The sequence below is a fragment of the Ornithodoros turicata genome, chromosome 5 (genome assembly GCF_037126465.1).
Source record: "Ornithodoros turicata isolate Travis chromosome 5, ASM3712646v1, whole genome shotgun sequence".
In the NCBI taxonomy this organism is placed as follows: domain Eukaryota; kingdom Metazoa; phylum Arthropoda; class Arachnida; order Ixodida; family Argasidae; genus Ornithodoros; species Ornithodoros turicata.
The window spans coordinates 24,903,606-24,917,210 of NC_088205.1; the positions used below are offsets into that span (position 1 = coordinate 24,903,606).

Genomic DNA, 13,605 nt, shown 5'->3' on the forward strand with positions numbered 1-13,605 from the left:
GCTTTTATGGCTTCTTTTGACTTTCTTGCAGACAAATTGGAGGGGTGTTGGGGGTGTCTTAGCGGGGGTGTAGGGGATGCTTGAAAAATCCCTGCGACCCGATTTTACGGAGGACAGAGTTCAAGCATTTGTTGAAGGTTACCAAGCAAAAAAGTGCCTCAATGTCACTTCGAGGATTGTCTCGAATGTTCTGTTGCAAAGTGCAATGCGTTGGCGCGTATTGCGGAGTCCCTGTTTGCCGTCTCCAAATCCACCGCTGCCAAATACGCCGCCATCTTTCTTCGTAAGACTGCTCGGGAGCTCTCGCAGGATTCCGCCGTAAGCTGCGAAGATTTTGCGACGCGCGCCCTTCGTGAATCTACATTTCATCGTAAGTTTCCCGTACGACGGAGATACGACAGATTCCGTCGCACGAGCTCTTTGTGAATCCGACCCCAGGACGTTAACGTCCAATGCATGATGCTATAGCTGTCCTCATGCACATCAGGGGCCGGATTCACAAAGACGAGCGTAAGATTCGGTACGATGTCGCTGTTTACGAAGCGCGTAAGAGAAAGTCGTAAAGTGGATTCACAGCGCGATCGTTGTGGAGAGAGAAGCATTCAATCACGCAAGTAGGCGAGTGGGTGGTTTCCGGTCACATTCAACAGCGACACAAGAACGGCGGTGTCCGAGAGTATGCTATTGCTATAGCAACTTGACTTATTCTACCAATGAGAGCCCGTCTCCCTCACGTGCTTTGTTGTAAAGCTAACTTACGTTAGTTGTCATGATGTACAGTGCCGGTAATGGCGGTAATGGTAGTACGGGGACAGCGGGACCTCCTGCGAAACGCGCTCGGCGGCCGAATTTTACTGAACGGGAAATTGAAGCCCTGGTAGCGGGGTATCAAGCGAAGAAAACAATCATCGATGCCACTGGTGATGGCCCACAAGGATCCCTTGCGAAGAACAAGGCATGGGAAGGGATAACCGAGAGCGTCTTCGCTGTGTCAGGAATCAAACGGACGACGGCAGAGGTTAAAAAAAAGTGGACGGACTACAAAAGCGCCAACAAGAAAAAAGGTAAGGATTCATTCGTTGACCGTATATACGTATAGCGACAGTGATGTGTACAGCTTGCGGAGGTACGTCGGTGAGGCATGCTTTTGAATATGCAATAGTTTCGGTTTACAACTCGTGCTTTGTTAAACAGGAGCAAGCGTTATTCGCAGTCTCGGAAGGACTGGAGGTGGTGCCGCCGACGTGCCGCCCCTTACACCACTTGAGGAACGAGTGGTTGGCACTTTGGACGCGAGCACAGTTGCCGGCATCGACGGCAGCTTCGACATTGGGGTAGGAGGACGTAAGTTGCTTTTGTTAGATGGACGTTTCACCACCTAACATGGTTTTTCTGTACTGTGTGTTTTAGCTAACGTCGTACTCGACTACGACGACACGCAGCGCAGGGGTAAGTGACGTGCCTATGCGGCTTGTGAGTGACCGCTCATACACGCATTCGTCGTACATTCTCTACACCTCACGTGTCCTTTTTGCAGGCTCCACCTCTTCTACTACTGGATCAGTTTTGTCTGATCCCGTTGAAGGTATGTAATCTAAAGTGTGCACTGTACCCACCATTCATTTGTGTGATGTCTGTATATGCAGCACCTGAGGAAGAGGCAAGGGTGCACCAAACAGACACTGCTACGCCTTTGACTGCACATCACAGAGGTTAGCATAATTACATAGTATGCCTGCACGTCACACTGTCTGGTAGGTGTAATACTGAGATGTATTCGATGCCGAGGCAGGGAGGAGACCAATAGCAGGAACGGAATTTATTTCGCACACATATCACAGATGCTTACGAAAATGCCATTCTAACAAAAATATTATACATAGGATGCCAACATCATCATTAACCGAACTGTGATATTCGAAGGTGGAAGCTCGGCATACTGAATTTTTCCGCACCAACATGATCCATATCTTCTCTTATTGCATTATATAGGATTTTTTTTTTTTATTCAGGTGCTTCCCGTTCCACGTCGAGGGTCAGCAGCGCAGAGGACATTGCACAAACCCAGCGAAAGATTGAGGGACACCTTGCAGCACTAGTCGACATATTGGGCAGGATTTTAGCCATCCAAGAGTACAAATATGGTGTAAAGACGCTTCCTGCAGGAGCTGCCCAAGTAAACAACAGAAACATAGATGAAAATGTTACATTGTAAATGTACTACTACTCACACAGCAAAGACTAACACAGTTTTAGCAGCGGAACAGGAGTAGGGCCGCCCCAGTGGGGGCACTTAGGACAAGTAATGGCCGGGAGTGTTGGGTATTCCACTCTTGGCAGATGGTATCTCAGCATGGAGGAAGGAAAAACACATAGAGACCAGCAAGTTTCTTTGCTTGTGGCTTTCGGTAACTGATCTTTGCAAGTATGTAATTGATCCTAACATGGGATTAAAGTGGTAGGTAATATTGCTACATAAAATTGAAAGCTATATTTGTTACTGGTCTTTTATCAACTTCTGATTCAAAGATATCCTCCATGTGAGATTGAATAAGGCACACATCGTTTACCAAAAGCCACAAGCAAAGAAACATACCTCCCCTGCTCCCTATGCATCTTTCCCTCCTACATGCCGGGATGCCATCTGCTAAGAGTGCAATGACCGACACTGTCAGCCAGTGCCTGTCCAGGGTGCCCCCACTAGTGAGACCCACTGCTGCCCTGCAGCTTGAAACTGTTGCTGCAACATTGGGAGTAGTACTTTGTACAAGCTGTATATATTCTGTACAGTCCAGCCATGTATAAAGCTACCATCCATTTACTTGAAGTCACTTCTTTTAGCATGTGTATAATCGCGTGACTGCACAAACCAAGAGGGGACAGCACTGCAAAGGGAGGGTGAATAAGTTAGTCTAGCAACATCTCATTAGGTGAGATGATGTCAGTTGGTGAGAAGAATGTCCACAGGAATTAGTGCACGAGAGACTTCATATCATTTATAACTAGAGCCTGAAGTTTTCAGGAAATTTTTTTTTTTTCAGATTTGGAGGACAAAAATTGGGGAAATGAACATGTACTCTAACTTCATGTGAATTGAGGTGGAAGAACTTCCAGTATGCTAAATTCGAGGAGAAATGAGACCCTACTACTCACATGAACTGTACTGGCTTGGTACAAATGGTGATATGATTGCATTTGTTGCTAAACTAGCTAGTGTGCATTCCTACAGACAGTTTAGTAAGGGCAATTTGCTGGGTAACGACCAAGTTGCACCCTAGAGAGGCAATGTTCAATTCAAGGAAGAAACGGGTTAAATTCTCAAAACTTCAGGCTCCATTTATAATCGACGGAAAGGTTTCAAAGTCTTTCTCTGCTGTGCCACATCCTGGAAATACCTCCAGCCAGTGGGGTGGGAATGCTGCAAAAATAGAGTTCACTGTACGATGGGACACTCTGGCAGCTGTTGAACATTTCTTGAGCTATGTGAAGACCCGTGCCACCAGGCAGTCTCGTACTGAAACCCCGGAAGGCATGTCTCGCATTCCTGACTCCTGTGGCTCTTCTTCTTGTATCTCTGGAAGGAGTATGGCACACGCAGTGCTGTATGTAAAGGTATCATTATGCTACACTTTTACACACACAGCCAAAGGATGCTGCTTCTGTGAAGGGATCAAAGCATCAGCACTGTGTTGCTTGCACAAAAGTTACGTTGTATGTTAAAACTTACCAACAGGGTCAATCAAGGTAATATTGTGGCGGATGCAGTAGTTATGCAGGACACTGCAGGCCACAGTGATGCTGCAGCATGACTTCAGAGGGTATAGAAGGCACCCTCCCGACTTGTCAAGACAGCGAAACCTGCTTTTCAGCACGCCAAAGGTACGCTCAATAACTTGTCGGGTTGTGCGATGAGCCTTATTGTACTTCTCTTCTGCGGTAGTTGACGGTGCCTGGAAAGGTGTCAGCAGCCATGGCTGTGCAGGGTAACCTGAGTCACCTAGTAGTAAGGATAAGCATAATCATTTAATGTGATACCTACTGAAATGCGCTTACCTAGAAGCCATCCTTCAGGCATTCTGCCTTCCTTAAACTCGTCGTGCAAGTTGCACATAGACCAAATAAAGCTGTCGTGGGTGCTTCCTGGCCACCTAGCAGTGAGTTGTGTAATTTCGCAATCTGCATTGCATACTGCTTGCACATTCACTGAATAGAGGCCCTTCCTGTTGCGATAGGCTGCACGGAGCTCACGCTTAGGAGGTTTGACGCACACGTGTGTACAATCGATGCACCCAAGAACCTTTGGAAACCCGGCAATGTCGAGGAACCCTGAGGACATCAATAGAAGGTCACATTAGAAATGGGCGAAGGTGATGTTAGAAGTAATATATTTCTGTACGATCATGCGTGTGCTGTGATGCTTGTGGGTCGTTCAAACATATTAGAGAGACACAACTTTTTTGCAATAATTTACATCCTTCGCAAAAATGAAGTGCACATGTGTGTAGCTGTGCATATCAAGCATGTCGTTACTGAACAAGAGTTTCGAAAATTACCTAAAGTTGTTTTGAGGACTTCAGGCGATGTTCGTGGGAACCTTATTTGCTCGTTGGCCAGTTCGACGATCGCTTTCGTCACCCCATTAACTATACGGGATGTGCTGCTCTGGCTGACAGACGCCACATCCCCGACGACTGACTGGAAACTCCCGCTGGCGTAGAAGCGAAGCGCCGCAAGCACTTGCACATCTACTGGTATCGCATGGCACCGTGCTGTTGGACGCCGTAAGGCTGGAGCCAGTATGTCGCACAGGCTTTGTACTGAAGCGCGTGGGAGACGATAGTATCGTAGGAGATGGCTATCCGGTATGCTTTCCAGCACTGTCCTTGTCTTGAAAACGCGTTCACGGTTCGAAGTCCTCCTTGACTCAATCTCCACGGCTGCTAGGTACGCCGCCATCTTTGCTCGTAAGACTGCTCGGTGGCTCTCTTAGGATTTCGTTGTAACTTGCAAGAAGTTTACGACGCGCGCGCTTCGTGAATCCGCTATTTGTTGTAACTTTTCCTTACGACAGGCTTGCGAGAAATTTTATCGTAAGATGCTTTTGTGAATCCGGCCCCTGGAACTTTCCACATATCTCTCGTACAAAGAAGGTGGAAGTGAACATATTTGCACTTGAAGATCACATTACATATATGATATTTGCATACTGTGTGGTGCTATGTCTGCCCACAGTTTTTGGCGTTGTAACGAATGCTGTGGGGGAATTCGAATGTACAAGTTCATTAGCTCTGTTTAGAAGTCTGTAATACTTTATCTTGCAAAACAGCCACAATAATATCAGCGTCCAGAATGACAACCTTGTTCAGTGTGTACACACCCTGCTGATGACTACTTCTTCTTTGATTACAACGGCATTTTTGTATTAAAGTCATGTCAAAGCATCGACGATGTTCTGTGCTTCTGCTATTTTGTGCACATTTTGCTATGTGGTGTAGATTTTCAAGCTGCACACGGTGCTTAGCCCTGCACATCACTGCGCCTACATACTGACGGTTGTGCACACAACTGCTGAACGCAGCGCAGGATTCAAAATATAAAGTTACGCGCTAGGGATCTATGTACACACGTATACGCTTAATACGTATCAAAGAATAGGCAAACTGCTGAAGATTCAAAATAGAAAATGTGTGCTAGGTATCATGTACACAGATGTGGTGTACATACACTAAACATATAAATAATAGGCACAGACTACTGAACTCTGCATGGCTGTCAAAATACAAATAACAGAGTAAGGAGCTGTGTGCAAAAGTGCACTTTGACAAATCGTATGCTACACAGGAATGAAAGAATTACAAGAGATCTTGTGTAATCTAGATTCCAACTGAAAGCACTGGGTAGACAACAGAACTATGCATATCCTTTTGCATGAAAAGAAAACTTCTGGTTACATAACAACGTGCAGAGATTACGAACTTAGTCTCGCTGCCTGCTGCAGTGCCTTCTGACGTAACGTACTACTTCGTACTTCCTCATTCCCTCAGTCACAGTCGTACCCTCACAGTCTTCCTCAGAAATCAGTCATCATACACCAATGAAAAGCATAAACTCAATATAATGTCTTTGGTACAAGTGTGTCCAACACTTCACACAGCTTGGACCTGACCCCTTGGGAGGTGAGGAATGTCTTGACGTTGGCTTTGAAGGCCTCCTCACACGCACCCACAAACGTCGCAAAGGCAGGAAGAGGAACCGACTGCTCTAAAGTCAGTACTGTCCACATTCTTGACACTCAAATAAAGCAACAACAACAACAACTAAATCATGACTATGGCCTGGGGTGATTCACCGCTTGAGAGCAGTACCCTGCCCCATTACACGAGAAGCATGAGATGTGAAATACGAAAATGAAGTTATGTGCAAGTACAACTCGAACTCCCGTCGTCTGGTTGCGCAACGCTATACGTCGCACAAAAGGAAGATGCACATGAAAGAAGCCAATGGTCCTTGAGATGCAGGGGTGGACCCTACAGCGTCTGGAGCAAGCCGGTAGCCAAGAGGAACTCCAAGAACATCAGAAGTCCAGCATCAGAGTCAAATAAAGCAACAGCTGGCTACTGTTCTGAAATGTGGCATTCCTCCGAGGAATGTCCCATGTTGGACTTAGTGGTTTGAAATTGAAAAGACAGCGATGAAGAAAACGGCTATGAACAGTCACGAAGTGCGCAGTCAACGTACGGCAAACTCGTAGCTAACAACATGGATAAGGACAGGAACCAGAAGTGTACTCGGCTCTATCTATAATCTTACGTATTACTGGCAGACTTGGCTTGACTATTATTGGCTTACTGGCGAATTGCTATATTAAAAACATGCATATTGCATTAGTACACACATTATTCTCGCCTCCGATTAAATTATTTTTGTTTACCTTCGTAGTTTGCCCCTCAACAACCACGCTCGCATGTGTATCATGAAGAGCGCAGGGTTGCTAACACAGATTTCGTATTTTTTTCCGCCTTCGCTGCCATTTCTATTTACCTTGGACAACCTTTCATCGACCGGAATTGCTTCAAGCTTTGTGAAGTGACCCAAGGTAAATCTTAATTGGTAGCGAAGGAGGGAAAAAATACGAAATCTGGCCTGGCAACCCTGGTATTTTGATGCGCGAGCGAACCTGGGTGTTGCGAGGACAAATACGAATGTAAACAACTTTCTTTTTTTACATCGATGAGATAAGTTATGTGTGTACTAATGACTTACTCGGCTATTCAATATAGGAAAAACTACCTCTTTGCCTGCTGTATGCGTACGTCAAAGTCGTGCAAAGTAAGTGAGTTTCCGTATCGTGCTACCCCACGCTGGCTACGCATGTGCGATTTCTCACGTTTCTCCGTTTGTTGATCCGCACGGACTGCTTTGGATTATTTGCGCGTATTTATTGCGATATCGTCTAAGAACACTCAAGTTAGACAGGCGCATATTTTGGAATTCAAGGAAAGCTGGACAAGCAGCACAGAAGCGGAACACGTAAAAATATTCCTTATTGCAGGCCCTGCTAAAGGCGTGGGCCGGAAGGTGGGCCATGACCAGATACGCGCACAGGCGCTGCTTTCTGAACAGCAGAGGAGACTGTGTCGCTGACGACACTACAAGCGGCATAGCTTTGCACCGTTTTCCTCCGGAGCCCGCAAGGTGAGCAGCTGAAAAAGCATTGTTATTTCAAGAAGCGTTTTACGTGCATTGATGTACGTCTGGGGTTACTCTATAATCGCATACTTCAAGTAGTTAGCTTTGAATGTTATGCCTATGCTAAACCACAAAAACAAAAACTGTCAAGCCAGTAGACGTAATAGTTTTCTGGTGCATAAATTATATTGTCTGATTTCCATCGCTGAAGCTTCGTGAACACCTGTCGTCGGCATTGGTCAACATGAACTGAGATGGTAAACACAGTAAACACGTAAAATATAAGCACGTGCTTGCTGCTTCTCCTATTGGGCGTGCGAATTTGAACAGTGTGCACGACTGCGCCTCACGTAGATGCATTAGCTTGTTGCATGATATTGGGCTTGCTTGCTTGCTTGCTTGCTTGTGCTCGCATGTTGGCATTTGGTGGTAGTGCATTTGAAGGTGGTGTGGCAGTGAGCTCTGGTGCTTGGTGTTGCACTGTGATGCAAGCTTGGCATACTGGCCCATTCTTTTATAATATCCTTCATACATTTTTCTGTAACTTATAATCGGAATCATTTCACAGGTGCAGAGCGTGGCTGGAGTTTTGTAATGTAGAAGTGCACAACAGTTCTCTCCTTCATTGACACTCCAGAGTGCTCTGTTCACAACACTTTGCGCAGTCTGCGTTTCTGCCGACAGGAAGGCTCCGGTGGGATGCAATGCCAACACTGGAGCGCGCTTCACATAGTGCTGGTAAGTATGAGGCCAGTAAGAACATAGAACTGACCAGTATTTTCTATGTCAATGTCTTCATATCTATGTGGCCTTAGAAGGAGTAAAACAGATGCATGTATTCCTGACACTATATAGCACAAGACAGAAGCGTTGCTGAGGGCAGCAGACAACATGCTGTTATCTCTGTGCAAAGTAGACCTGCCTGTGGTCAAACTGTGAGGGCAGAAGGTGGTAAAGGAAGCACTGGATCACCCCACTCCCCCCTTCAGGAACATCACCATCACCCTGATAGTACAGGTACGATGACATGAAAACGCCGGCATACCCTGAAGTTAACAGTGCACCACCTTGCATTGCATGACAGGGAGTGGGACAGAAGTCCCCAGCACATTACCGAGCGCCGTGCCAGCTGAAGCCTCCCTTCACGACCACTGCTATGCAAGCAGGGCCTGTGCACCTGCAGTCGACTATGTCCTACCAGGACCACCAAGACCACCTCCGCAAGATGCAGGTATGTGTGCTCCATGAGTTGCTTTGTTTTCACGATGAGTGCAATTCGTAACCTTTCTTTTGTCATCATTCCTTGGCATGGGTGAACAATGTCCCCTCAGCAGCGTGTGATACAACACGAGATTGCAAACCCAAGGAGCAAGGTGGAAGAGCTGTGGCGAAAGGTGTACACCCTTCAGGCTCGCAATGAAAGACTGCACAGTGATCTGCAGCGACGCCAGCGGTCAAGAACGGTCCGGGATCTGGTGCAGAGCCTGAAAGAACATGTGTCGGGCACTGTTGCAGTTTTCATTGAGGCGCAGCTAAAAATGAGCACTTTGAGTAAATTTGGGCGCCGCTGGTCTTCCTCCAACAAAACGTTTGCATTGAATTTGTACTTCCACAGTCCACGTGGGTACAGGTACTGTCGCAAACTTTTCCATCTGCCATCAGTGCGGTCATTGCAGCTGTGGATGAGACGTATCCCACTCCGCCCTGGTTTCTCCAGTGCTGTCTTCGACGCCATAAAACAACCAGTGTCAAGATTCGCTGAAGCCGACAAGCTCTGTGCCATTGCCTTCGACGAAATGCACATCAAGAAAGAGTTGTTGTACAATGCAGCAGTGGACTGTTTCGAAGGCTTTGCAAACTGTGGGAACTCAACCGAAAGAGAGCTTGCGAACAAAGCATTGGCGTTTATGGCAAGGGGCATATGCACTCCGTGGGAGCAGGTTTTAGGTTATCTTTTTGCACACAAAGCAGCATCTGCATCGGATTTGGAGGAACGTCTGTTTCAGTGCTACGACAAACTGGTGAATGCAGGCCTCAAGCCAAAAGTTGTCATATGCGACCAGGGAAACCAGAATGTCTCTCTTTTTACGAGACTGGTCACCACAGCAGAGCCATATGTTACCATCAGAAGCGAAAAGTTGTACTTCATGTTTGATACACCTCACCTGTTGAAGTGCCTTCGTAACATGTTGTTCAAATACGACTTTCAGGTCGGAAACTACATTGTGAGTGGGCAACACATCAGAAACACATCATGCTTTTGAAATCGACCGACATTTGGAGATACGATCCATGCCAAGACTTACTCAGGGACATTTCAGCCTAACATTTGCATCTAAAATGAAGGTAAAATGGGCAGCACATATCTTCAGTAACCACGTTGCAGCAGCGCTATTCACACTGGCTACCTTCCAGCAGGTACCGGCCGATGCCATTCACACAGCTAGGTTTGTTGAACGTGTGGATCGTCTGTTTGATGTATGTGCTCAATAGCAGTCAATTGCACGGAAAGACAAGATATGGTTCAGCTATGCAGCGAGGGTCTATGCACACACAGTTTCTGCGGGAGTGCTTGTCAGTGTTTGAGAACATTACTGTTCTTGGCTGCAAAAGACAGCGACCGTGCATTCGTGGGTTTTGTCTTACCATAACCTGTGTGCTTCAACTGTGTGAAGACCTCTTTGATCAAGGCATTCACTACCTGTTGACCAGGAGGCTGAATCAAGATGCCCTGGAGAACACTTTTGCCATAATACGCACAAAGTGTGGCAGCAACGTTGACTCCACATGTCACCAATTTCAGGCAGCAGTGAGGCACATACTGCTTGGTCAGCTGTTCAACACCACACTGTCACAGGGCGACAAATTTTCAGTCATACAAACAGGCAGATGCGACCAAGTAATTTTCCATGACCAGCACATGCAAGACTCGTGGTCAGCCACAAAGAGAGCACGTGTCCATCACGAGGACCAGAATAGCAGTACAGCCGTGAGAACGTCGTGGTTCTCACGTAACCAAAAGGGACTTCGGCATAGATTCCGAGAATGTGGCAGTCGTGGTGAACCTTTTTCGTAGGGAAGAATGGGTTCGTTTCGTGGAAGCGCCTGAGGGTGCCCCGTCTTCCGAGAGATTAAAAAGGAGCGGACGGTCGAAAGTAGGTTGTCGTCCCATAGTCACCGGATAGTGAAAGTCGTAACGAGATAGCGGCGGTTTTGCCGCCGGAGATAATTGGAGGTGCGGAAGGAGCGGATCGGCGAAGATCTGAGTGACGGCAGAGTTTTGAAGACATCGCAGGGAGCTGCGACAGAAGTGGTGCAACACAGAGTTTGGAAGACAACGCAGGGAGCTGCGACGTAAGTGGTCAAACCAGGAGCTTTGAAGACATCGCAGAAAGCTGCGACATTTTGTGAGAATTAGTTTTGTGTGTGAGCGTGACCAGGAAGAAGGAAAGCATCCGACGTGATCCAGAGGGCCGCCCGACAGTATCGACGGCAACGTAGCCGACCGCCTCCACGAATCGTCCGCCTCAGAGATAAGTTGACTGTTCGAACTTTTCTTTTCATTTTACGAACTTTGCGGAACTATTTTAGACAGTAGCCGGGCAATTTGTGCGTAATTCGCGTTTAGTCAGTAGCATCCGTGTGGTGCGATACATGTCTCATTTGTGTGCCTTGATCGATACTTGCGCATTTCCTGTTGTGTGCTATGTTGATTGATGTTATGTCTTTTGCGAAAGAGTAAATTATTGTTGCTTGTTACGAAAACAATGTGTCCTCGTCCTCTTGTTCATCGACTGGCCAATCTCCACCCTACCCGCTGAGTTCGAATACCTTATCGATCTCGGAGCTGGGGGATATCATGCACCATCCCTGAGCCCCGTGACACACACATGGCTCCAACTGCGCAGAAGATGCAGATTCTTTCCTGACCACACTTCCTATTGGTAGCAGGCTCATGAGTAACCTAGGTGCTTCTGCTGCCACTCACATTGTGGATGAACTTGTATTTGCACCCTCTTAATCACCGTCACCACTTGGCTCCACCTGTACAACCTTCTTCGTTGGATGGCTTGGAGCAAAATTTTTGAGCACCCATGTTTGTTCTGGACAGAAATGCTGCCTGTTGGAAGACAATGCCACATTTCAAGACAGCAGCCAAGCACTGCTCTACTTCAGCGTGAAAAACGTGGACAATACTGACTTTGGGAAACTATCAGTGCCTGTTTCGAACTTTGCTGCATTTGTTGGTGCCTGTGAAGGCGCTTTTAAGTGCAATGTGGAGAGGTTCTTTTTGGCCCAAAGGGTCAGGTCTAAACTCTCGGAAATCTTAAGTATGGTGGTACCAAGCACATTAATTTTGTGTTCTCCGTCAGTGTACGCAGACTCAATCAACCTTTTCCATAGAGTGCGCTTGTTTTGGTACGCAAGGGCAAAAAATGCCGAGTTGGAGGACAGCACAGTGCATCTGAAGGCAGCACAGCAGGTCGCAAGGCTACAGTCATAATTGTTGGACTGCTGCTTGTACACATTTTGATTAACTCATAATTGCACTTGGTTCACATGAAAGTTATGTATGTACATCTGGGGAGCATAGAAACATTGTTCCTTGTACAGACTGCTTTACTGAGTAATGGAGCGTGACTTAGTGCTTGTTAATGGGCATTTTCTGCTTTGCATCGTGTTTTTTTTATTACCTCAATCAACTGTTCTGTGCAAGTTCACTTGCTGCGTTCTGCCTTCCCTCAGCCTCTGAGAGTTGCTATCTTAAATACACAACTCTCTTTAAAAAGTGAAGCAATCTACAGAAAATTATCGATCCATGAACGTGCAAAATGAAGTAACCCTCTGTGCCATCTCCAATTTTTCTTTGTGTTGTCCTACGAACATTTGTCATTTCCATGTGAAAGTTACAGGTGATATACAGCTTGTATATTGAAAGTTACTGCACTGCGGTATCGTGCCATACTAGAAGCATGTGATGCATTTGGTTGTGAAATTGACTTGTACCTGAGAGCTTTCTTGTAATGCAAACTTCTGTCGGAGCAAGTACCTTATGAGATGGTAGATGATATTGATATTGTGCCACACAATGTCGTATGCTGTGCATTCACTGCAGATCCTGTAAAGGGCAGGCAAAAACTTCTCCCAAGTTGTCATATGTTACCATGTGTGATTTGTCATTAAACTTGCCACCAGTGCACTGAGTGTACTCTTACATGAAGTATTCTCTGTCTCGTATTTCATTGATCTCTCCAGTGGGCTACTTCCATGGTCCAACAGGCGATCTATCAGCCTTCGAACGACTGTTCGATGTCGCGACAGAAGTAAAGAAAAACAAAGCGCGTGCTGGGTGATGCTAAAGGGAAGGGAAACGGAAGCGCGTGAACACGTGAACTAACGTCACAACATACGTACACTGTGACGTCACCGGATGTCGTGAGTGACGTCACAATTTTAGTTGTCCAGCTTAGTTGTTTTAGTAGCACAACGGATGGATGGCGCTGACCGTCAAAAGATGGCGTAGATTTGAAGACAAAGGGCCTTATGTGAGTATCGCTACCTTTTTACATATACCTTGCGTGACTTCCTGGATCTGCCATTTATACCAGCTTGCACCGTCGACTACTTGGGATTAGGATCCGGCATCTCCGACGGAATGCTTGCTCATGTATACCTATATTTTCACGGGTCAGCGAAATATTTTGTACGAATCAACCTCGTTGGTTACTAGTTCTGCCGGCTCCTCCTCCTTACGGTCTAGTCAGTAACAAACGAGACCTTGTTGCTTCAATATTCTGATAGGCATGATGTCCTATGCATTGTTCAGTATTAGTATAAGTGTGTTGCCGCTTGTGCCGGGTATTTTTTCGTTTGTTCTGCCTTCGTTGTTAATCCCAAATAAGTTCGCAAGTCTTC

The 13,605-nt window shown here is 46.4% G+C and overlaps 1 protein-coding gene and 1 pseudogene across 1 annotated transcript; one reads left to right on the forward strand and one right to left on the reverse strand.

The window, feature by feature from the left end:
• Positions 1-769: 769 nt before the first annotated feature.
• On the forward strand, positions 770-2,215 carry LOC135395642 (nuclear apoptosis-inducing factor 1-like). The gene is made up of 6 exons (XM_064626739.1): positions 770-1,064; positions 1,195-1,344; positions 1,411-1,449; positions 1,538-1,585; positions 1,647-1,712; positions 2,013-2,215. The coding sequence occupies exons 1-6, from the start codon at positions 770-772 to the stop codon at positions 2,213-2,215; spliced, it is 801 nt and encodes a 266-aa protein (XP_064482809.1).
• Positions 2,216-3,479: 1,264 nt separating this feature from the next.
• Positions 3,480-4,956, reverse strand: LOC135395644 (putative nuclease HARBI1; annotated as a pseudogene).
• Positions 4,957-13,605: the final 8,649 nt, after the last annotated feature.

Bases quoted from the DNA above. Each gene is read 5' to 3' on its own strand.
- LOC135395642 (XM_064626739.1), top strand. From the start codon at position 770: ATGATGTACAGTGCCGGTAATGGCGGTAATGGTAGTACGGGGACAGCG. The intron at 1,450-1,537 runs GTAAGTGACGTG...TCCTTTTTGCAG, and splicing joins CGACGACACGCAGCGCAGGG to GCTCCACCTCTTCTACTACT. The intron at 1,586-1,646 runs GTATGTAATCTA...CTGTATATGCAG, and splicing joins TTTGTCTGATCCCGTTGAAG to CACCTGAGGAAGAGGCAAGG.